This window comes from Hypanus sabinus, chromosome 5 (genome assembly GCF_030144855.1).
Source record: "Hypanus sabinus isolate sHypSab1 chromosome 5, sHypSab1.hap1, whole genome shotgun sequence".
NCBI classification, from domain to species: domain Eukaryota; kingdom Metazoa; phylum Chordata; class Chondrichthyes; order Myliobatiformes; family Dasyatidae; genus Hypanus; species Hypanus sabinus.
In genome coordinates this window covers 158897909-158923264 of record NC_082710.1, presented here as the reverse complement: position 1 = coordinate 158923264, position 25356 = coordinate 158897909, and the positions used below count along the sequence as shown (strand labels likewise).

The window sequence follows — 25356 nt, the reverse complement described above, 5'->3', positions numbered from 1 at the left end:
CTCCAACCATTCCGTATTTGAAGCAACCTACACAACTTCATTCACAGCAATTTAACAACACTATGATCATTTTGTATTAAAATCGACTTTGTTTTTATGTTCTAATTGTTTCTTCGCTTATAAAAAAATACCTATAATTTATGTTTAATTTGTTTCTTGTGGCCGTTGTGTCACTGACACCATGTGTTTGCGATGATTCTGCAGATTTTTCGTTGTCCTTCACCAGGCATTTACCTGTCCATATGACAACAAGAAAGACTTCCTCCCTCATCCTAAAAGATGTCCTGGTAGGTTAATTGTCCAGATTTATTCCCTAATGCCAGCCTGTGACAAAAATAGAATAAAAGGCAAGTTGGACGGCAAACAAAAGAGGGCATGTTATAGGAGCTGATGAACTTCTCTTCTGGGAACTAGCATGGAGTCCAATAGCCACCGTCAACATCATAATGAACCAATAAAGAATATATTCCTTTTATATGATCCATGGAGATATAGAGTATTCGGTACATTTTCACGCACAAATTACAGAAAATGGTGCAAAAGAAAAACAAAAACAAACATCGGGAGAGCAGTCGTACGACTTGTTTAATGAGAGAGATGGGAAGAAAATGGACATACTGGTTCAAGCTGACGGGAAGGCGAGGGTAACTCAAATAACCAAGCTTTGCAACAGCGACGTGAGGAGCACGTCGAAGCCTGAAGTGGATGGTCTACACCACGAACATATATTCAGTGGCCTGTTAAAGTGGCCTTGAGTGAATAACAAGTCATTGGGGAGTAGCGTCAGGATTGTTTGCTTTTTAATGGAATGGGAAGTGTGTTGACATTGACCGAATCTTCTTATTTCGACAGGGCCAATCTAAAAAGACTAGATCTGTTTTTTCTTTGGGAGAGGGGTGGTTGAAAAAGAATTGTTATGAAAGTTATTGTGACCCGCCTCCAGCGGTCAGACGAAGAAAACGAAAGCAAGAAGAAGGAAGTGCCGTTGTGTGCTCGCCCCAATGGCGTCGGTGAACCCTTTCTTAAATCTAACCAAAGATCTTTCGTGTTCTATTTGCCTCGAGTTTTACGAAGATCCCGTGTTTCTGGAATGTGGCCACAACTTCTGCGAAGCCTGTATCTCATCCTTTTGGGAAAACGGGGAATGTTCGTGTCCAGAATGCCGACGGTTCCTTCCACAGAAAGTGCTCAAACCTAACAGACAGCTAGCAAGTATCGTTGAGAACGTCCGGACCCTCGTAGCCGGTTCCGAGGACAGGGATTGGGGAGGAACACTGCGTAGGTTTCGTGGCACGGGACAGAACCAGCTTGCCGGTGCCCAACGCCTCCCTCCCAGCGCTGCAGATCTCAAGGTGCGGGATATGTCCTTCTTACCCCCCTCGGTTACTAAACACCTACCTGCTCCCGCTTCAGTTTCGATAAGTGTTTAATAACTGCGCAGTCCGGCTGTGGTGGATCCCTTACTCTACACCTTAAAAATTCTTTTCCTCCTTCAGTAGCCCAGTTCATTATTTTTAGGCCGATCCCGAGTCCCAGTCACTCTCTGCACGCTGTTTCCTCCAGTTATGTTACTATTGTGACCTCGCGCCTTCGACCCATCCTCAAAGAGAACATTCGTCCATTATCCGCTCACCATTCTATAACCTTCTAATAAATCTCACTTCTTTAAAAGAAAACAGCCGCAGCCTCTCTAACGTCACTCCCAATTCTATTGATAAGAATCTTTAGTTAATGGTGGAAATAATACTCCAAAAGAGACTAGATAGGTCTTTTATAAAGGTTCGGTGTAACCTCCCTTCTTTTATATCTTGTGCCCCCACTGAAGGAGCCGCGAGCTGTGCATTCTTTACTAACTGCTTACTCAACACACCCTGATACTTTCAATAACTTCCCTCCATACCAAGGTACCTCTGTCCCTGCAAAACTTTTACATAACTATAAATAATCAGAGGGGTCTTGGTCCTCAGTTTAATCACCTCTGGAGGGGTAAAGATGGTCCAAGACCAAAAGGCATAAGAGAGGAATTGGACTATGAGGCCCATTGTGTCTACTCTGCCTTGCAATCATGGCTGATTTATTATTCCTTTCAAACTCATCCTCTTGCCTTCGCCCGCAACCTTTGATATCATCACTAATCAAGAACCAATCAGTCTGTGCTTTAAATATACCTAATGACTTGCCCTCCACAGCTGTCTCTGGCAATGAATTCATTACCCTCTGGCTAAAGAAATTTCTCCTGATCTTTGAAGGGACATCCCTCTATTCTGAGGTTGTATATGGCATGCTTGCGATCAAAGGTCCCGGCATAATTAAGTTGGTTCATTATGCTGCAACTACAGAACAGAGCTTATTCCACATGAGGATTATTGTACATATTTCTGGTCTTCACACTGTAGGAAGGATGTGATTGCACTGGAGAGAGTACAGAGGATATTTATCAGAAAATTGTGGGTTTGGAAAACTTTAGTTATGAGGAGAGATCGGACTTGTAGGAAGTTAAGGGTTGACCTTATGAGAATTTAAGACATAAGACCACAAACTGGCCGTTCTTCACAATGAATGTGCTTCACTATTCAATCATGGCTGCTTTAGTTCCCCTCTCAAACCCATTCTCCTGTTTCCGCCTATAGCCTTTGATGCCGTTATTAATCAAGAACCTGTCAACCTCTGCTTTAGCTTTTTTCAATGGCTTGGCCTCCACAGCCATCTATGGAAATGGATTCCACACAATTATAAAGGAATTTAAAATTGTAAGAGACACATAGCTGAAGCATGTAGCTGATTTCCTTCTCTTGTGGAAATGGTATGAAAACTAAGAGAAAGTTTAAGGTTAGTTATGTCTTTTTTTTTACTGTCTCACTGTAGGAAGGATGTGATTGTGCTGAAGAGAGTGCAAAAGATATTACCATAAGACTAAGATATAGGTGCAGAGTCGGCCATTTGGCCCATCATGTCTGCTCTGCCAATCAATCATGGGCTGATCCAATTCTTCCAGTCATCCCCACACTTCTTGATGCCCGGTCTTATCAAGAACCTATCTACCTGCCTTAAACCAATGAATTGGTCTCCAGACTTACCACCCTCTGACTAAAGTAATTTCTCTGCATTTCTGTTCTAAATGGACATCCTTCAATCCTGAGGTCATGCCCCCTTGTCCTAGACTCTCCTACCATGGGAAATAACTTTATCATATCTAATCTGTTCAGGCCTTTTAAATTTAATGTTTCTATGAAATCGCCCCTCGCTCTCCTGAACTCCAGGGAATACAGTCCAAATGCTGCCAGATGTTCCTCATATGGTAACCCTTTCATTCCTGGAATCATTCTCGTGAATCTTCTCTGAACCCTCTCCAATGTCAGTATATCCTTTCTAAAATGAACCCAAAACTGCACACAACACTCCAAGTGTGTACTCACAAGTGCCTTATAGTGCCTCAACATCACATCTCTGAAGGGTCTCGGCCCGAAACGTTGACTGCTCGTTTCCACGGATGCTACCCAACCTGCTGAGTTCCTCCGGCTTGTTGTACGTGTTGCTTTGACCTCAGCATCTGCAGTGTACTTTGTGTTTTATATTCTATACCTCTAGAAATGAATGCCAACGTTGCATTCGTCTTCTTCACCACCGACTCAACATGGAGGGTAACCATTAGGGTATCCAAAGTCCCTTTGAATCTCTACATTTTGAATTCTCTCCCTATCTAAATAATATTCTGCCTGTTTATTTCTTCCAATAAAGTGCATGACCAGACACTTTCTAACATTGTATTTCATTTGACACTTCTTTGCCCATTCCCCTAAACCATCTAAGTCTCTTTGCAGGCTCTCTATTTCCTAAACACTACACGCTCTCCACCTGTCTTTGTATCATTGGCAAATTTAGCCACAAATCCATTAATCTCATAGTCCAAATCATTGACATGCATCATAAAAAGCAGCAGTCCCAATACTGACCCCTGGTAGCTGACACCCAGACGGAATAGGATCCCTTTATTCCCACTCTGTTTTCTGTCGATCAGCCAATGCTCTGCCCATGCTCATAACTTACCTGTAATTCCATGGGCTCTTATCTTGCTAAGCAGCCTCGTGTGCGGCACCTTGTCAATGACCTTCCGAAAATCCAAGTACACCACATATATGACATCTCCTTTGTCTACCCTGCTTGTAATTTCCTCAAAAAATTGCAGGAGGTTGGTCAGCAGCATTTTCCTTTCAGGAAACTATGCTGGCTTTAGCCTATCTTGTCATGTACCTCCAGATACTCTGGAATCTCATCCCTAACAATCGATTCCAACAACTACCCAACCACCGATGTCAGTCTAACTGGTCTCTAGTTTCTGCTGCCTGCCACCTTTCTTAAATAGTGGAGTAACATTTGCAATTTTCCTGTCATCCGGTACAAAGCCAAAATCTATCAATTCTTGAAAGATCATTGTTAATGCCTCAGCAGTCTTTCCAGCTACTTCCTTCAGAACCCGAGGGTGTATTCCATCAGGTCCAGGAGATTTATCCACCCTCAAACCATTAAGCTTCCTGAACACCTTCTCAGTCGTAATTTTCACTGTACATACTTCATTTCTCTGGCACTCTTGAATGTCCACTATAATGCAGATGTATTCCACTGTGAAGACTGCTGCAAAATAAGCATTCATTTCCTCTGCAATCTGTGTCTCTTATTACAATATCTCCAGCATAATTTTCTATTCATTGTATATCTACTCTCAACCCTTTTTCCCTCTATATACTTAAAAAAAAAGCTTTTAGCATCTTCTTTGATAGTAGTCGCCAGCTTCCTTTCATAATTCTTCTTTTCCTTCCTAATGACTTCTTAGTTTCCTTGTGCAAGTTTTTAAAAGCTTCCCAATCCTCTATCTTCCCACTCACTTTGGATTTCTTGTATGGTCTCTCTTTTGCTTTTACTTCGGCTCTGACTTCACTTGTCAGCCACGGTACTGTCCTTCTTCCATTCAAAAATTTCTTCTTACTTGGAATATATCTGTCTTGCGCTTCCCTCATTTTTCACAGAAACTCCAGCCATCGCTGTTCTGCTGTCCTTCATGCTAGTGTCCCTTTCCAGTCAACCTTAGCTAGTTCCCCCTCATACCATTATAATTTCCTTTATTTCACCGAAATACCAACACATTGTAATTTAGTTTCTCCTTCTCAAATTTCAAAGTGAGCTTGATCATATTGAGATCACTGTTCCCTCAGAGTTCCTTAACATTCAACTCTCTTATCACTTCTGGATCACTACACAACACCCAATCCAGCACAGCCAATTCCCTAGTGGTTTTAACAAAAAGCTGTTCCATAAAGCTATCCCTTAGACATTCTACAAATTCTCTGTCTTGAGGTCCAATACTGGCCTGGTTTTCCCAACCCCCAATGATTATCGTGACATTGCCCTTCTGACCCACCTTTTCTATCTCCTGCTGTAAACTGCAATCCACATCCTGGCTGCTGTTTGGAGGCCTGTATACAACTCACATTAGGGCCCTTTTACCCTTGCCATTTCTTAACTCAACCCATAGAGACTCTATACCTTCCCTTTCTAATAACTTAATATTATTTCTTATACACAGGGCCACACCACCCTCTCTGCCCACTAACCTATTTTTCCAAAGCATATATCCTTGGACATACAACTCCCAATGGTAGCAATCCTTTACAAGTTTCATAGATGGCTACAACATTATACTTGCCAATCTGTACCTTAATTTCAAGATCGTCATCTTATGCTGTATGCATTCAAATACAACACTTTAGGACCAGTATTTGTTGCTTTTCAAAGTATTTGTTTCAACGTACCACACCTCTATTACACTTTAACTCATCCCACTGGCTGTGATTATGCTTCAGCTCCTACCTGTCCTTTCTATCATCTCTTGCTCGCTATCTTTGACTTATTTTTGTTTTCCCTTTTCTCAGCCCTATCACTCCAGTTCCCATCCCCCTGCCAAATTAGTTTAAACCCTCCCTAACAGCTCTATTGAACCTGCCTGCTAGTATATTGGACCCCTTTGGGTTCAGGTGTAATGCATCCTTTTTGTACAGGTCGTACCTCCCCCAGACGATGCCACAATGATTCAGAAACTTACCCTGCCCCTAACACCAATCTCTCAGCCATGCATAAATATACCTGATAATGCTATTCTTGCGCTCATTAGTACGTGGCACAGGCAGCAATCCTGAGATTACTACTCTGGAGGTCCTGCTTTTCAGCTTCCTACCTAACTCCCTGAATTCTCAGTTCAGGACCTCTTCTCTTTTTCTATCTATGTCATAGATACCAACATGTACCAAGACTTCTAGCTGTTCACCCTCTCCCTTCTGAATACTCTACACCCGATCTGAGACATTCCATACCCTGGCACCTGGAAGGCAACACAGCATGCAGTTATCTCTATCCGACTGACAGAACCCCCTATCTGTTCCCATCCCCATGACTACCGCATTCCTCATCATCTTCTCTCCCTTCTGCACCATGGAACCAGGCTCAGTGCCAGAGACCCAATCACCATGGTCGTCCTCTGTCAGGTCATCCCCCTCAACAGCATCCAAAACGAGATAATGATTACTGAGGGTGGATGGCCACAGGAATGATCTCTACTATCTGGGCTCTTGCCATTCCTTCCCCAATAGTCACCCACTGATCTAACTCCTGCAGCCTTGGGGTGACTAACTCCTTGTAGCTTGTATCTATCTCCTGCTCACTTTCCCTAATAAGCTGTAGGTCATCAAGCCACAGATTTAGATCCCTAACACGATCTCTCAGAAGCTGCATCTCGGTGCACCTGGCACAGATGTGGCCATCTGTGAGACTGGAAGATACCCAGGATTCCAACATGTAACACTCAGAGCTAAGTACTAACCCTATAGATGTGCTCTTTATTCCTCTTGAAAAAAAGGAAACAAAAAAAATTGAAGTCCGCTTCCCCACTTACCTCATTAAAGCCCAAATGAGTCAAAGCCCTACCACTTTGCCTCAGATCACTCTGTCAATGACCACTCCTTTACGTAGGATTAACTTAGATAAACTAGAATGTTACCTGGATTGAAGGACCATAATTATAAAGAGGAATTGGACAGGGTGGGCTTTGACCACTGTCTAATAAAATGAATTGTTTTTTTTTTAATTTTTTGTTCTGACTTTTTTTATTTTCTTCTAAAATTGTGTACAACTTGTTTTTCTTGTTAATGTTGCTTAATTGATGTGGTGTCTGCAACACTCTAGCGTGCAAGTGTTTTTTTTTCATTTTACCTGTGCATACATGTACTTGACTATATCAGAATCAGAATCAGACTTTAATCACCAAGTACCTGTGCACATACAAGGAATTTACTTCCGGCAGATGTTGTCTCTCTGCTCATAACAGATGATAAATATAAATGAAAATATAGATTATACATACAAGTAGTGCAATCCAAGTAATAGTTAGCCGACAGTTATCCGGCAGTTAACTGTTCAGCAAAGTGACCGCAGTAGGGAGAAAAACTTCTCCAGTGCCTATTAGTCTTAGCCTGGAGGGATCTGAAGCACCTACCAGACAGAAGCAGTTCAAACAGTCCGTGAGAAGGCTGGGAGGAGTCCTTTATGATGTTCCCCGCCCTCTTCTTCAACCTGGAAGAGAACAGGTCCACAATAGAGGGCAGGGAGGCTCCAATGATGCGCTCGGCAGTCCTCACTGTGCGCTGTAGTCTGGTTCTATCCTGCTTGGTGGCGGCTCCAAACCACACAGTGATTGAGGTGCACAGGACAGACTCCATGACTGCAGTATAGAACTGCAGCAGCAATTTGGCAGACCATATTTCCTCAAGAGCCGCAGGAAGTACATCCGCTGCTGGGCCTTCCTCAGGACAATAAACCTGACACGGACTTTATTTTCCTAAAATGAAGGAAGATGAGGAGTAATTTGATAGAAACATAAAACTATGAGTGGATTGAAGAGAGTAAATCTTGTTTCCTGTAGTAAGTATTTAAGATGAGATGAAGGAATTTTAATGAAGTAAGTTTTGTTTTTAAAACAGAGTGATCAAGACAGGCTGCCAGATAGAATGATGTGGGAAAATGGGATTAGTTACTCACAGTAGGTATGAGACTCCTGTATCTACTGCCTTGATACTACCGTCAGGAAGTAGGTACAGGCACCTTATGTCCCATGCTATCAGGTTCAGGACAGTCATCACTTACAACCATCAGGCTCCTGAAATGGCATGGATAACTTCATTCACCTCAACTTTGAACAACTTCACAACTCACTGCCAAGGACTCTGTAACTCATGTTCTTGGTATTCATTTTTTTTTTATTTCCACAATTTGTCCTTTGCACATTGTTTAGTTATCAGTCTTTGTTTATGTATAGTTTTTCCCATGAATTCTAGTGTATTTCTTTATTTTCCTGAAATGTCTGCAACAAAATGAATCTCATTTTAGTATATGGTAACATACACATACTATAACTATTGTTGGCAGAATTTCAGATGTTAATGGGGAGGCATACAGGAGTGTGATAGACCAGCTAGTTGAGTGGCGTCACAACAACAGCCTTGCGCTCAATGTCAGTAAGACCAAGGAATTGACTTCAGGAAAGGAAACTCGGGGGAACACACACCAGTCCACATCGAGAGATCAGCAGTTGAAAAAGTAAGCAGTTTCAAGTTCCTGGGTGTTAACATCTCTGAAGTCTGACCTGAGTCCAGCATACAGATGCAAGTACAAAGCAGACACAACATGATATGTCACCAAAGATACTTCCAAATTTCTACTGTTGTATCATGGAGATCAATCTAACTGGTTATATCAATGTCTAGTCCAGAGGGGCCACTACACAGGATCAGAAAAAACTGCAGAAGGTTGTAAACTCAGCCAGCTCCATCATGTACACTAGCCTTTCCAGCTTCAAAGACACTTTTAAAAGACAATACATCAAGAAGACAGCAACCATCACCTAGGACAAACACAATGTTTCAGGAACAGCTTCTTCCCCTCTGCCATCAGAGTTCTGAATGAACAATGAATCCATGATCACTACCTTACTATTTTTCCTCTCTTTTCGCACTACTTATTTAATATATTTTATATACTTATTGCAATTTATAATATTTTTTATTATGTATTGTAGTGTACTGGTGCCCCAAATTATAAATTTCATGACAAAGTATGATTAAGGTAAAACTGGTGTTTGATGATCAGCACAGACTCAGTAAGCTGAGAGGCCTGTTTCTCTGCAGTACTTCTTTGGGACTGAACAACAAAAATACTTGTTGACAATCCTCAGAATATCTCATCAGAAAGACATGCATCAACTGAAGGTCTTTGCATTTCTTATTATGAATACTGTATGTCATTATGTTTACAGAGAAAGGTAGATGAGCTCATGTCCCAGTTTGAAGGGGAGTTCGCTGAACTGCACCGGATTCTTGACAGGGAAGAACAGGAAATGAAACAAAGACTCAGCCAGAAAGGAAAGGAGTTGCAGCGCAGGCTGGTGAACAGCAGCAGGCAAAACAATGATAATGATCCTTCTCTCCTGCAAATGATCTGGAGTTTACTGAAGGTACTCACTTAACTATTGCTGTTACTGTTTAACCCGCAACAAAACTAGGCAGTGGAAAATCTTCGCCCTTATAAAGGAAACAATCCACATGTTCAAGTTCATGATTTTTTTTAATTTATGTATGCTAAGCAACACACTCAAAATGTTGGAGGAACTTAGGCCAGGCAGCACCTATGGAAAAAAGTATAGTCGACGTTACGAATCACATTTCTATATTTCAATCTAAGGCCTCCTCTCCTCATGGTGATGAGGTCACATACAGGTTGGAGGATCGCCTTATATTCTGTCTGGGTAGCCTTCAATCTTCAATTTTGCAAACTTCCTGTAATGCCTTCCCCCTCACCATTCTCCATCCCCTATCCCTCTCTCACCTTATCTCCTTGCCTCCCCATCGCCTCCCTCCTCCCACCTTTTCTTTCTTCCATGGTCTTTCTTCTCAGACTCCTCCTTCTCCATCCTCCTTCTCAGACTCCTCCTTCTCCATCCCTATATCTCTTACACCAACTTCCCAGCTCTTTACTCATCCTTCCCCCTCCCCCTCCCATTTTCACCCATCACCTTGTGTTTCTCTCTCCCCTCCTCTACCGTTTAATTCTACCTCTCATCCTTTTTTCTCCAGGCGGCATGAAGTGTCTCTGCCTCTAACATTTGTTCTTCCATCATTTTGTGTTTGCTCCTTGAATTTTCATCATCCACAGATTTTCTCTTCTTTGGGTTATGTATGATAGTTTAAGTTTACATTAATTAATGTTTGACTGTGCAATGCACTTTTCTACCTCTGTAAAAAACTAGTTTCAAGGCATTTATACCCTGCGTTGCCTATGGCAACACAGAACTCGTTTCCCTTTTTTAGACCAATTTCACTTGGGTGTTGGATTAGGCTCAGGAGTAGACTAGTTTGCTCATTAAACCTGTTCCACTGTTCAAAAAGATCACAGCTAACTTGATCATAACTTCAGAGCTACAGTCTCACCTACCCCCGGTAACTTTTCATCCCCTTGCTTATCAAGAATCTGTCTACCACATTGTCAGAAGCATTCAAGGACTCTGCTTCCATCACCATTTCAGAAAGAGAGTTCCAAAGTTCATGGCCCTTCAAAAGAAAAAAAATGTTTCATTTGTCTTACAGGGGAAACATATTGTAATTTTTTTTTAAATTTAGAGATACAGCACAAACAGGCCCTGCCAGCCAAATAAACTGTGCCACCATTCAATCCATCTATATAACACAAGCTTCATCACAGGTCAATTTACAATGACCAATTAGCCTAACTGGTAAATCCTTGGACTGTTGGAGAAAACCAGAGCACCCAGAATTAGTCCACATGGTCACGAGGAGAATGTACAGATGGCACCAGAATTGAACTCTGAACCTCAACACCCCAAACTATAACAGCACCGCACTAACCATTACACTATCATGATGTCCTATTTTAAGTAGGCACCCTTGGTTCCAGATTATCCTACAAGAGGGAACACCCTCTCCACATTCACCCTGCCAACACTTGAGTGTGGAAAGTACACAGTCAGAAATATTGCTGGTCAACATTTGACATCAAAGTAGTTATTTAGAATATTTAACTGGGGTGGCTTTTTATGCATCCGGTGATTGGCAATGACATGTGGCTTGTTTCTGAACTACAGCAAAGAGTGGTCAAACAGATAAGATGAAGGAAAGGAGGACTGGGCGCCTGGGCTTTACAATGACTTCTTGCTTTTCAGTTATATGCAATAACTGAAGTTATATTACATTACTGTAAAACAACTGCCTTCATCACTTAGAAACATCCACCATAGGTGCATAGTTGTCGTCGCTTCAATCAGGACCCAGCAGAGGTTGAAAGACAACTTGATCTCAGAGATGCTGTAGCCCATCCACTTCAAGGTTCAATGTGCTGTGAGTTAAGAGATGTTTTTCTGCACACCACTGTTGAAATACTTGGCTGGTTGAGTTACTGTCACTTGCCTGTCAGCTTGAACCAGTCTGGCCATTTCTCCTCTGATCTCCATCATTAACAAGGCCTCTTTTCCCACATAACTGTCAGTCACTGGATATTTTTCTTTGTTTTTCACTATCTGTAAACTCTAGAGACGGTTTTGCATGAAAATCCCAGGAGATCAATTTCTGAAATACTCAACAACCCCATTTGACACCAACAATCATTTCATGGTCAAACTCACTTAAATCACATTTCTTCCCCATTCTGATATTTGTTCTGAACAACAGCTAAATCAGTTCACCATGTCTACAAGCTTACTTACATTAAGTTGCTGCCATGTGATTGGCTGATTAGATATTTTCAAAAAGTTAGGGGACACAGTCCAATATATCACGAGTGAAACCCTCCCAAGCATTGAGCACATCTGCACGGAACATTGCCATAGAAAAGCAGCATCCATCATGAAAGATCCTGAACAGCCAGACCATGCACTTCTCTCACTGCTGCCATCAGGTAGAAGATACAGGTGCCTCAGGACTCACACAACCAGGTTCAAGAACGGTACTGCCCCTCAACCATCAGGCACTTGAACAGGGGGGGGATAGAATCACTACACTCATTTAAGAAGTCATTTTAGGACTCTGTTATATAGTTAAATTGTGCTCGGCATCTGTTGCTATTTACTTACATGTGCATTGCACTATTTGTTTAGTTTATACCTCCTGCTGTTTACATTTTGTAGTTACTGCTCTACAGACTTGTTAAGTATGCCCACAGAACAGGAGTCTCATGGTTATATGTGATGACATGTATATACTCTGATAATAAATTTTACTTGGTGCTTAACAAGCAGGTGTACTTAATAAAGTGGCCACTGAGTGTAGATTGCCTTGACAGTGATTGGGAGAAAAACAATTTAAACTCTAGAATACCAAAACATTTATTAGACTGAAGGCAGCCTCAGATGATTAAATATTAAGAAATAAGTCATTACAGATTAAATGAAGTATAGATTTTCTTAAAATTATCAAGTAAAATATTATGTACTGAACCAGAGGCGATTAGGGAGCTCAAGGTAAAAGAAACCTTATGAAACAGTGATCACAATATAATTCGGTTCCACTCAAAATTTGGTAGGGAGAAAGTAAAGTCTGATGTAGCAGTATATCAGTGGAGTAAGTTAAATTACAGTAGTATGAAAGAGGAGTTGGCCAAAGTAAACTGGAAGGAGCTGCTGGCAGGGTTGTCAGCAGAGCAGCAATGATGTGCATTTATGGGAAAAATGAGGAAGTTGTAGGACATATGGTATTCCAAAAAATGAAGAAATACTCAAATGGTAAAATAGTACAATCATTGCTGAGAAGTCAAAGCTATTGTAAAAGCAAAAGAGGGCATACAACAAAACAAAAATTTTGGGGAAAATAAAGGATTAGGAAGTTTTTAAAAACCTATAGAGACCAACTAAAATTAAGAAATGACAGTGGATATAAGACCGCCAGAAAATGAGGCAGGGGAAATAATAATGGTGGATGAGAAGATGGTGATGAACTAAATGAGTATTTTGCATCAGTCTTCACTGTGTAAGACACTAGCAATATGCCTAATGTTGTAGTGTGTGAAGGAAGAGAAGTGGGTGCAGTTGCTATACAAGAGAAAAGGTGCTCAAAGCTGAAAAACCTAAAGATACATAAGTCACCCAGACCAGATGAACTGCATGCTGGGGTTCTGAAAAAGGTATCAATAGAGATTGTGGTGGCATTAGAAAAGATCTTTCAGAAGTCATTGGACTCTGGCATGGTGCCAGAGGACAGGAAAATTGCAAATGTCACTCCACTCTTTAAGAAAGGAGGTCAGCAGAGAGGAAATTATAGACCAGTTAGCCTGACCTCAGTGGTTGGGAAGATGTTAGAGTCAATTGTTAAGGATGGGGTGATGGAGTACTTGGTGACACAGGACAAGATAGTACAAAGTCAGCATGGTTTCCTTCAGGGAAAACCCTGCCCGACTCACCTGTTGGAATTCTTTGAAGAGATTATAAGTAGTATAGATAATGGGGATGCAATGGATGTTGTGTATTTGGACTTCCAGAAGGCCTTTGACAAGGTGCCGCACGAGGATGCTTAACAACCTAAGAGCCCATGGTATTACAGGAAAGTTACTAACATGGTTAAAATATTGGCTGATTGATAGGAAGTAGCGAGTGGGAATAAAAGGATCCTTTTCTGGTTGCTGCCAACAACTAGTGGTGTTCCACAGAGGTCGGTGTTGGAACCACTTCTTTTTATGCTGTATATAAATGATTTAGATAATGGAATCAAGTTTGCAGATGATACAAAGATTGGTGGAGGGGCAGATATTTTGAGGAAACAGGTAGAATGCAGAAGGACTTGGATAGATTAGGAGAATCAGCAAGAAAGTGGCAAATGAAATACAATGTTGGAAATAGAAATAAATGTGCGGACTATTTTCTAAAGGGTGAGAAAAAACAAAAATCTGAGATGCAAAGGGATTTGTGAGTCCTTGTGCAGAACACCCTAAAGGTTAACTTGCAGGTCGAGTCAGTGGTGAGGAAGGCAAATGCCATGTTAGCATTCATTTCAAGAGATCTACAATACAAGAGCAGGGATGTGATGCTGAGGCTTTATAAGGCACTGGTGAGGCCTCCCCTGAGTATTGTGAACAGTTTTGAGTCCCTCATCTTCAAAAAGATGAGCTGGCATTGGAGAGGGTCCAGAGGAGGTTCACAAGGATGATTCCAGGAAAGAAAGGGTGGTCATACAAGGACATTTGATGGTTCTGCGTCTGTACCCACTGGAATTCAGAAGGATGGGGGGGTGGTAATCACAATGAAACCTTTTGAAGGTTGAAAGGCCTAGACAGTAGATGTTAAAAGGATGTTTCCCAAGGAGGGAGAGTCTGGGACAAGAGGGAGCAGTCTCAGGATAGATGGTTGCCCTTTCTAAACAGAGATGTGGAGAAAATTCTTTAGCCAGAGGGTGGTGAATTTGTGGAACCTTTTGCCATATGCAGCTGTGGAGGCAAGGTCGTTGGCAGTAAGGCTGAGATTGATAGGCTCTTGATTGGACATGGAATCAAAGGTTACAGGAAGAAGGCCAGGAAATGGGGTTGAGGAGGAGAAAAAATAAGCTCAGCCATGATTGAATGGCAGAGCAGACTCCATGGGCCAGATGGCTCCTATGTCTTATAGTCTTATTAAATTTGTATTTTTTTCTTATTTTAGGAGATCACAACACCACCAGCTGCGTAAGTACTTATATTTTCTTTCTTGGTTACTTTTATGCTGCTCTCTGAGACCTGTGCAAAGTATCAAAATGGCTAATAACAAGATTTTCCAATTCTTCTGAAAATGCAGTGGTGAAACCAGGAAAGAAAACAAAGTTTTTAATGACATATTGATTGGTGAGTTTGGGGGACCTCTACAGCACATGGTGTGGAGACAGATGAGAAAATTGATAAAACCAGGTAAGCAGCTCTGTTTTTGAGATGAACAAAATTAATTGTTGTATTAACAACATTGACTTTCCAGTCATTTCTAGTTGCTCAGCTATTGAGAAGTTGGACTGGACATCAAAATCTTTATTGCCTAATTATTGGTTTCTTTTATCACATGAGAGTTCTTTCAGCACTGTCTATACAACTATCAAAGATATCTTCAAGGAGTAGTACCTCAAGAAGGCAGAATTAGCATTAAGCACCAACCAGACCATGCCTTCCTCCCATAATTACTATTAGGGATAAGTACAGGAACTTGAAGACCCCATTCAATGATTCAGACAGTTTCCTCCAGTCCACTGTCAGATTTCTGCATGGTCCATGAACATTTCCTCATTATTCCGTTTCTTTCACTATTATGTAATATATAGTTATTTTGCCAAACACACACAAGTATTTTGTAGTGGAAAATTAACCTACTCATATTTGGGATGTGGAAGATGTCTAGAGCATCCAGAGAAGACCCATCATTCAAAGGCAGAGGTTAGGTTCTAAGTTAGGTCCCTGGAGCTGTGTGACCAGGGCTCCATCAGCTGCCCTCACTTGGATTAATTATAACCAATATCACCTGGAAAGGAGCAAAATAAAGAACTTTCCTCAGTAATAGTTATACAATCAAAGTTGCCGCCAGCCATCACCAGAGATCTGGGTTTGATCCCAACCCAAGGTGGTGTCTGAGTGGAATTTGCACACTTGTCCACGTTTCCTCATACACTTTAAAGATTTGCAGGCTGGTAGGTTAACTGGTTGCTGCTATTTACTCAATTGTTCATTTATTATCAAAGTATACAAGTCTGAAATAATTCTTCTCCAGATAGCCATGAAACCAAGAAAGAAAAGAATGACAGTACAAACATTCAACCCCAAATCTTTTCTTCCTGCACAAGAACAACAAAAACTGAACAGGTATATTGACCCCCAAGTTTCCCATCCGATCACACAAAATACTGAGAAATATCACACAAAATACAGAATCCAAAAATCAATGAGACTGAAAAAAAATTATAGTCCAAGGCCATATTAAAAATGCAGAAACCTGGGCAATATTTTCCAGGCACTGCAACAGGTCTTTCCTCTCCAGCAGCAAACGATCATCCTAGTGATAAAAAGGCAGTCTTCCTTCTCCGTAGAAATACAATCTCACCAGCGATCAAAAGGCAGTATTCACTCTCTGGCAGCAGAGTGATCTAACCAGCGATAAAAATGTAGGCAGTCTGCACTCACCTTCTGCATTTGTCTCAATGTTTTAATCTCCCTTGTCACTTTAACTGGTGAACAATGGAAGTTTTATTCAGTGAAATGGAGTCAAACATCAGGTCACACCCCATCCCACAGACTTCTCACCACAAAATTCCCACATGCTGCCTCTGCGAATCCTTTCCAGGACTACAGAGCATTGAAACACCCAAACAATCTCCAAACTGCAAATCATAGTCTCCAACAATTCAAGAATGACATACAAGATGAATATCAAATGTAAAAGACATTAAAGGAATGAAATGTGTGTTTTCATGATGTGTCCAGAAGATTTGACTGAAGGGGCATTGTATGCAGGCACCATCTCAACTGGACCAGAATACTTCTAGTGTAGGTGCCAGTTATGAGAATTGAAGGACACACTGATAAGACAAGTGAGGGAGAACAGGCAACAGAGAAGTAAGTGCATGAATAAGGATAATAGAAATAGTCAGGGGGCAGTGTGACTCAATGGGCTGAATGGCCTCTAAATTACAAAATGAGAAATATAATTAATGGTAATTTTTAGGATATCTTTGCATGCAAATCATTTAATTTTAGTGTGTAAATAATTAACAAAAACAATTCAATTCTCGCCAGGGAAAGCATTAACAAAAGCTCCAATGTTGCACCTCGCCTGAATTTAAGTAAACACTAAAAGCAGCTGAGCCCTCATGGTTCAAATGTCCCCCCCCCCCCCCCACCCCCACAGTATAGGAGGCGGTCAGATAGCAAGGTGGTTTCCCTTTTTCTGGGCACAGTTGCAGGAGCATCTGATCGATATGCTGCACTGTTACATATTAACTAAGAAACCTAATCTCTATAAGTTTAGTCATGCTTACATCTTACAATCAGTGGCAACTTTACTAGATACCTCCTGTACCTAATAATGTAGGTACTGCATGTATGTTTGTGTTTTCTGCTGTAGCCCAACCACTTCAACGTTCGAGGTGTTGAGTTTTTAAGAGTAATCTTCGGAACACCATTGCTGTAACACCAGATTATTTAAGTTATGTTGCCTTCCTGTCATTTTGAACCAGTCTTGCCATTCTCCTTTGACCTATAACCTATCATTAATAAGGCATTTTTGCCAGAACTGCTGCTCACTAGATTTTGTTTTTTTTGTTTATATTTTGCACCATTTTTCAAACTCTGAAGACTGTTGTGCATGATAATCCACTCACCATCCAGCACCAACAGCCACTCCACAGTCAGTCAATTAGATCATATTCTGATATTTGGGCTGAAAAAAAGCTGAACCTCTTGACCACGCCTGAACGTTTTTATACATTGAGTTGCTGCCCCATGATTGGCTGTTTAGATACTTGCATTAACAAGGTTTACAAACGTACCTAATTAAGTGGCTACCAAGCATATAACGAACTGTTCTCCTCTAAAACACATTCAAATTAACATTCAGGAATTTGTATATTCAAATCACTTGAGATTTTCTAGGTAATCTAGTAACAGAGAATTTATTACCTGTAAGTTTACTTATGTATTCCTATCAATGCAGTTTAAGACTGAATCACATTATTGATAGTAATGTGATAATCTCTGACTTACAGCATTCGCTCGATTGGCCCTAGCTCCGAATTCAGCTCACCCAAGGCTCATTTTATGTCCAAGTATGACCACGGCATTAGTTGGATACCTGCCACAGCAGTTACCGGAGAATCCAAAACGATTTCGGAAACTTATCTGTGTGTTGGGATCAAAACAATTTACATCAGGGAAACACTACTGGGAGGTCACAGTTGACCAGGGGGCGAAGTGGATGGTTGGAGTTGTGAAGGAGTCTGTAAGCAGATACGAACTTGAAGAAATGACTGTACAGAACGGTTACTGGGTAATAAGTCCTTATGTAACCAATTGGATCCAATCACTCTGCGATTTCTTTGCACAGACATACAGAAATCCAAAACACACCGAGCATCTTAAGCTCCAAATTAATCCAACAAAGGTTGGTGTTTATCTGGACTACGAGGGAGGGCAGGTGTCATTTTACAATGCTGGTAACATGTCTCACCTCTACACACATAGTGGGCCAATGTCTGGTGCAGTCTTACCTTTCTTTGGACCTGGAAATTCAGCAAATGATCGAATCAGGCTGGTTCAGCCCTGGTGGTAAATTTGATGTATCTTGTCAGTTACATGAAAATGTTGTAAGAATGAATTATTAAATAAGCAGTTAGATCAAGACCTGTTTACAATTTAAGTTTGCTGTAATAACTAGAAAGAAGGCAAACTTTGATGTAATAACTTATTTCCCTGCAGCTTAACCTATTCTAAAGGATATGGTGGAAGTTTGCCGTAGTCATCAGCTCCCTTCCCCCTTCTACCACTCACACATATACAACGGGTAACTTAGTGATGATTAACATACCTGCACATCTTTGTGTGGAAAAAGGGTGTACTCAGAAAATTCACACTTATTCCTCAATCATACTTTATTTACCTGTGTGCAAAGAAAACAGCATGGCCCCTGTCACCACACTGTTCTGAAGTTTGACATGTTTAGAAAGAGTTGACTAGCAGTTAAGGATATAGACCATTTGATAAACTGTGCATATTCAATGTCAGGTGTTTAAAATCACCAGAAACTACAAGCTAACAATCAATGATATTTTGTAGTAAAGTAATTATTCCCTAGTTGGTGTGTCCTTTGAATCCTTCTGTTACATACTTGTCTCAGTATCCCAAATGGCTCCACTACCTTGCTGTGCATAAGGAAAACATGTTTCAAAGGTCTCTCTTCAAATGCTTCCCTTGCCTGGGTTGTCCTCACACTATGGGTAACCTACTCTTGCCCGGACATTACTTTAACCCTTAATTTGCTGCAACTACCACATGGGATATATTGGGGAAATGCATGTTCGCAGACAGAACATGCAGGCTGCACACAGACATCACAGTTCATGACACTTCATAGGTGATTAGTCCCCTAGAGACGTTGTATTTCTTCAAGTACCCCAGTAAATCTATAGGCAAGATGGCACCAGCAATATTTTGAAAACAGCTCACAAAATTACTGGATGCTCTGGTAATTATACTTCTTCTGAACTGCGATCGTTGCAGTCTGCAGCCTGTAATTTCCCCTTCAAAGGTGTACTTTCAAACTGACAAAATGATCTGGCACATTTGCAATCTCCTGGGAGATTCAGCAAACTAGACTCCCAAGAGTGCAGGTAGAACCAGGGCGACTATCACCAGGGTCAGACACTGCAGCGAGGTCTGACAGTAGGAGACAAACCTGTGATCAGCTCCATTACATCATGACAATAACAAACAAGAAGAGCCAAAAAGGAATAGGTGCTTGGTGATGTCTGCCTGTGTTTGACCAGTCTCCCTTTTAAAGAGAATCGCTATTGCCATCAGACAGGAGGTGCAGAAGTCTTGGGTCCCATGCCACCAGGTTCAGAAGTTGATGCAATGGAGCCTTCGGGCTCCTGAGCCTCAGCACTGAACGGGGTCCACGGTTGTTGGGAACTCCGCAGTTCATGTAGCATGTGTTTTTATTGTCTGTCATTTACTATTTGCGTGATTTGTTCTCTTTTTGCAAATTGGATATGTGGTCGTTGTGTTTTATTTAGTGAATTCAGTTGCATTTCTTTGTTTTGTGACTACTGTACCTGCAAGAAGATGAATCTCAATGCTGTATATAATAAATTTCGATAATAAATTTGAACTTTGGTGAAGTTCCCACAGTGGCACTGGACTTCAGTCAGTGATCCAAACCAATTATGCACCACTTGGAGGGAATCTGCTAATGTCACAGATCCCCACATCCTGAGGCCTTTGCCATTGGTGGTGGTTGAGGTCTTCGATTTGAGAAGTCCTGCCGAATTTGTAGAGATGGAGGTGTGGAGAGAACAAAGGTTTGCAGATGATACACACTGCAGCCATTATGCAAAGGCAATGGAGGGAATGAATGGCAGCAGTGGTGAATAGGAGTAAAATAGGAGTTTATAGAAATCCATTTGATTGTATCCTCAGTTTCTCTTGGTCTTCACCCTATCACAAATCATTCCCTTTGTTTTCTTCACGTCACTCCCTTCTCTGCTTCTGAAAACACACCTGATTTTTTACTTACTAATTTTGATACAAGATCAGAATTTTTTTTTATTCTCCACAGATGCTACTTCAGTAAAATGGACTAATTCTGCCCCATGTCTTGTTGCCACTGACATTTAGAGCCGCAATGAAAGTCCTCTATCTTCAGGGCTTCCTTCATCATGTCAGTAGCTTCTTCTTGGTTTTCACTACTGTCAGTCATGCAAGTCCTAGGTGGGGATTCAGGAATACCATTGCACTCAAATGTAGAAAGAATTCTGTTTTGCCAGTCAGAGTTCTCAGCTGGGAACCCCCAAAACTGGAGGACCAGTGGACTACTCTTATTTTAGCCTCTACCCTTTTGGCATGGGTGACCCTACCAAGAGCCAAAGCATAAAGCCCTGACTCCAGTCAACATAGCTCTCTAGAACATTGAAGCATGCAAGTCTCCAAACAACGACAAGGTTGTGGTCCTCTTGGTGGGCTGTGCCTTATGACCCTAATAATTGCCTGGTACACCCATCAATCTATAGTTGTGTTTTCTGTAGTAATAAAGAGCAGACCAATCCACATTCAAACTTTTCTTGAACCTGTTGCGTGATTCACACACATTCACCCTCTGTCTACATAAGCAGAGTACTGCAAACACTGAAAATTCTTTGCTGGTTATAATTAAGACGTATTGGTGTGAGATACTACACTTTATCAACAACATGATGTATAATGATGAACCACCTTCACAGAAACATTGAACTTCACAAGGCAATTTCACTGGTAATTTGGGTTTAATTAAGAACTTGGATTCAACACTACACATCACAATTGCAGTTTAGCTGTCCAAATAAGCTACTTCTCCCAAGACACAAATTCACAAAAGCAAAAATGCAAAATGTAAACACGAGTTAAGCTTTGTGTAGCCTCAGGTGACTATCCAGACCACTTAAAGCAGGGAACATCAGAGCTATGAGTGACAGCTCAACTTAGCAGCTAAATCTTATCACAGTGTTTCAAGCCCCCAACCAATCCACACTCCAGAGATTTCCTAGTTTGTTTCACTTTGAAGACCATCTTACAATTTCCCACCAAAGTCTATAAACATTGTGGAATGAACAGAGATTTTGTGCAAAGCAACTTCATAGTGGTTATAACCCCAAGAGTACAGTAACATCTTTTCTAAATACATACTGATCCAAAAAAAGGTGAACTCTTCCTGTATTCAGGAACTATTTCTTAAATAAGACAGTTATAACAAAGAGGGAGTTTGTGCAAATGTTCACCAGCCCTAAGTGAATAACTTACTCATTGCTTTGCCCAGTTTTTCATTTTGGGCTCTGATTTGTTGGGTAACAATTCGCAGTTGTTGCACAGCGGCAGTGTTCCCTGGCTCCAGTTTCAGCACCCTCTGCAAGTCTCTTCGGGCTTTGTCAACCTCGTTAATGGAAGTATAGGCCTGACTCCGACGGTACAGGCACTTCACAGAGTCGGGCTCGAGCTCCAGTGCCTTTGAGCAGTTCTGGATGACGTTCCTATATTGACCTCGCTTCAGCTGGCAGGCAGCCAGGTTTGAGTACAACGCACACCTGACTTTAGCGTACTCCTCACCTTTCTCAGGAGGGACTTCATATTTCACTGACACCAGCAGCCTCAGCGATTTTGCGTAACGTCGTGTGGCACCAAAGAGATTCCCGTTTTTAAAATGCTCGGTACCTTTAGTTTTGTGGCACATCGCCGCCAGCCATTTTTCTTCAAAGGACATCTCCCAGGAGTCTTTATAGATGGTGAACTTCTCCAATTTCACAGTGAACCTCAGCCTGTCTGCAAGGTCTTCACCTGCCTCACTCAAACCTGGAGCCAGAAGGACTTCACACTGCTCTCCCAGGAGCATCGTCTCAACACATTTATCAATTACTTCCCCGAACCACATATCACTTTCACCAAGAATCACTTCCACGGACTCATTGATCCCAACTGGAAAATGCTTCCTTGAATCAAAACTGCTTGTGGGGTCCACCCCAATGTATATACGACACCAGGACCCTTCTTTGGGTTTATCTAGTCCACTGCCAACCTGTAAAGTCTTCTTCACAAAGGAACCATCTGGGCACATCCACGTGAAAGGTTCCAGAAGAATCTCATGATCTGACAGATTTCTTGTCTTTTCCTGCCCATTGCTGTTGTTGGTGGCCTCTGATGTCTTACTCAACAGGCTGGATGCCATTATCCTTCAGACTGCAGGACCAAAGCCATCATATCTCAAGGTACTTGGTGCCATGAATGTGGCAGTGATGATTATCCAAGTAACGATGGCTCTGTCATTCAGTACAGCTTCTGCAAAGTATTTTTTATATCAAGAGGTTAAAATGTGAGCATTCTAAAATAAAAACATTACCTCAATCTCTCTGGTGACGCCAAATCCCACTGACATTTGCTTTCTAATTTACTAACTTGCACAATGCATTCTGAACACATGTGCATTTGCAAACACGCAGGGACAACCCAAAATGCAAAGCACCACACACAAAAAAGCAGCCTGTAACAAGCATTCTGTAATTATAACCCGACCTCCTCTCTGCTCACCCATCCAGGTCACCTCACATCATACGCAGCACTTCGTAGTCACAAACACTCAAGAAAGGCCAATATACCACCTTGATGCCCTCTTTCTGATGACCCCATTAACACTCTGCCTCTCAAAGTCCAAACCCTTCTTCCCCATCATGAGAGATGGAAAAGGGCAAGGCTAGCCAAGAAGGCTCTGGTGAAGCTGTATAGGCCAACCTTCTGTACAGTAGATGCAATGGACTGCAGAAGCATAGATGAACTCAACTATATCATCAACCTCATAGGACGATGGAGGCAAAAAGTATTTGATGGCATATGCTTCACTTAGGAGCTGAAGTCCCAAGTATTAACAGACCCTCACCCACTCTATCTTCCTTCAACTCCCGTTCGAGCTCATCATTCACCCTCAACCTCCCACACAATTCCCCAACACCAACCAACATTTCCTTATCTACACCACCCCCATCTGTCGTCTTCCATTGCCGCCTACAGCCTATGCCCCCACCATTCTTGCCCTGCAAAAAACTCTGCACCTTCATACGACCCGATAAACTGCACTCACCCCGCACTCCCTCTCTATGCTGCCGCACCTGCAACAACCACTCACCCACCCACCCTTCCTCCTGAGGTCCCCTCAACCCCCTCCCACCCTACTTCCCCTCACCCTTCCCTCTCTTTTGACATCCCCTCCCTCCCTCTTGACACCCTTCATCCCCTCCCTCCCTCTTGACCTCCCCTCGCCCCCTCTCCCCTATGATGTCCCATCAACCCCTCCCTCCCATGACGTCCCCCGGCCCTCCCCGCTGTCCCCTCACCGTCTCTCTCCCCTCCGACGACCCTCACCCACTCTCCAGAGTTCCCTCATCCCCCACTTTTTCCACCGTACCCTAACCCTCTCTCCAACGTTCGCTCATAATCATCCCGTGCCTACACCCCTTACCCCACCTATCGTCCCCCAACGACACCGCACCAGCAATTGCCTTGCCCCACACCCGGTCCTTTCAAACCCCATCCTGAACCGTCCACTCCTTCCCCGTCCCTCCTCCCTGTCTTCCACTCCTCCGTAGTCTGGCGCGGTGCTGCACTCACAGAATGCGGGAGACGACAGGCCCCGATGCCTCCCCGTCCCTCGCTCGGTCTCCCTGCCAATCAATAGCTCCTCTTCCACCACCGCCAGCCATGCATTGCTGCTCTCCCCGCCCCTCATCCGTCTGCCGAGCCAGCCTTCCGGCGTGGTCACGTCACTTCCTTGACAACCACTCGCCCGGAGCTGTAATGTTGTAACTGCAACCGTAAATGAGGGAAGGAGCCGATTTTTTTTCCTTTCATGTTGTTGTAAAGTGTAATGGCGGTTGGCTGATCAACATAAGACGCATTAGGCAGACAAACCAAATGTTTTTGTTTCAGTACTGCGGAAGGGTCTCGGCCCGAAACGTCGACCGTTCCCCTTTTCCGAGATACTGCTTGGCTTGCAGAGTTCCTCCAGCATATTGTGTGTGGTGTTTGAATTTCCAGCATCTGCAGATTTTTTTTTAGTTTGTCTTTGTTTGCCCCCATTTTGTTATTCTGAGCTGATTCTTGCTCTAGGATAATCTGATCAGAGCAATTGAATGTGGACTCAAGAAGCTTCAGGAGATGACCTGCTAAAGCCGAGACCATTCGCAGACGAGTAGATATTTATTATGTAAAGTGCCAGACCACCCAAAGAAGCAAACTGTAGTCTCGATAAACTCAAGTGTCTGGATCCCCTACTTTTGCTGGTCTGGACCAGTCAGAATTGAGAGACACAAATACCGGGGGGGGGGGGGGGGTCAGAGCCATGAAACAACCTTGGTTGTAACCCTGGCCTAGAACATGTAACAAGGTGACCCAGACACTTCCAATGGGATGGAGATCCACTGATGAGGAAAACTGTAAGGGTCAGGAGCTCCACATACATAGCGGCGATAATTCTCAACAATCAGAGACCATCGCAGATGAAGAGCACCCCACGGACACCTGGAGATCGAGACATGAGGAACACCTGTCCAGTGGAGACTACTTTCTTGGGTGATACCTATTCTCTTCATTAACTGTTCATGGAGCGTCAGGGAATTCTAGTCGGTGTACACACAAGTTTGTGAACCCACATGCCTTTTAGTTGAGACAATAAAGGTAAATTGTCGGTAACTACAGATTCTCTCTGATAATTATTAGAACGGATGATTCCTATAACAAGTGGTGTTCAAGGGTGGGAGAAATATTTGTGTAAAGCGAGTAAAAACTATCTCTACATTTGCTGATGACATAATGTACCAAGGAAGTAGACATGAGTGTCAAAGTATGATAGCAAATGGACCCAAAGGACAACTTGTATCAAAACAAAAAGTAAGTGGGTTGGAAGCAGATTAAATAGAGTAATGCCTGAGAACAAAGACACAAAGGGAAAAGAAAAACCCTATTTAAATTTTTTTGTAAGTGGCTCCTCATCAGTACAGGATGGTGAGAGGACAACTG

The 25356-nt window shown here is 42.3% G+C and overlaps 2 protein-coding genes across 4 annotated transcripts; one reads left to right on the top strand and one right to left on the bottom strand.

Annotated features, from left to right (window-relative positions):
• The first annotated feature begins 594 nt into the window (after positions 1–594).
• LOC132394497 (E3 ubiquitin-protein ligase TRIM69-like) lies at positions 595–19945 on the top strand. Its single transcript, XM_059970733.1, has 5 exons — positions 595–1352; positions 9359–9556; positions 14738–14760; positions 14870–14979; positions 17814–19945. The coding sequence occupies exons 1-5, from the start codon at positions 1002–1004 to the stop codon at positions 18374–18376; spliced, it is 1245 nt and encodes a 414-aa protein (XP_059826716.1). The 5' UTR covers positions 595–1001; the 3' UTR covers positions 18377–19945.
• LOC132394498 (FK506-binding protein-like) lies at positions 5618–24088 on the bottom strand. Of its 3 annotated transcripts, none has more exons than XM_059970736.1 (3): positions 23950–24088; positions 21598–22626; positions 5618–7885 (listed from the first exon to the last, which is right to left on the bottom strand). In XM_059970736.1, exons 2-3 carry the CDS (start codon positions 22514–22516, stop codon positions 7878–7880), a joined length of 927 nt encoding a protein of 308 aa, XP_059826719.1. In that variant the 5' UTR covers positions 22517–22626; positions 23950–24088; the 3' UTR covers positions 5618–7877. The 3 variants fall into 3 exon arrangements, with proteins under 3 accessions (XP_059826719.1, XP_059826717.1, XP_059826718.1); XM_059970734.1 differs by lacking the exon at positions 5618–7885 and adding an exon at positions 18261–18366; XM_059970735.1 differs by lacking the exon at positions 5618–7885 and having other exon boundaries at positions 20537–22626.
• Between the last annotated feature and the right edge of the window lie 1268 nt (positions 24089–25356).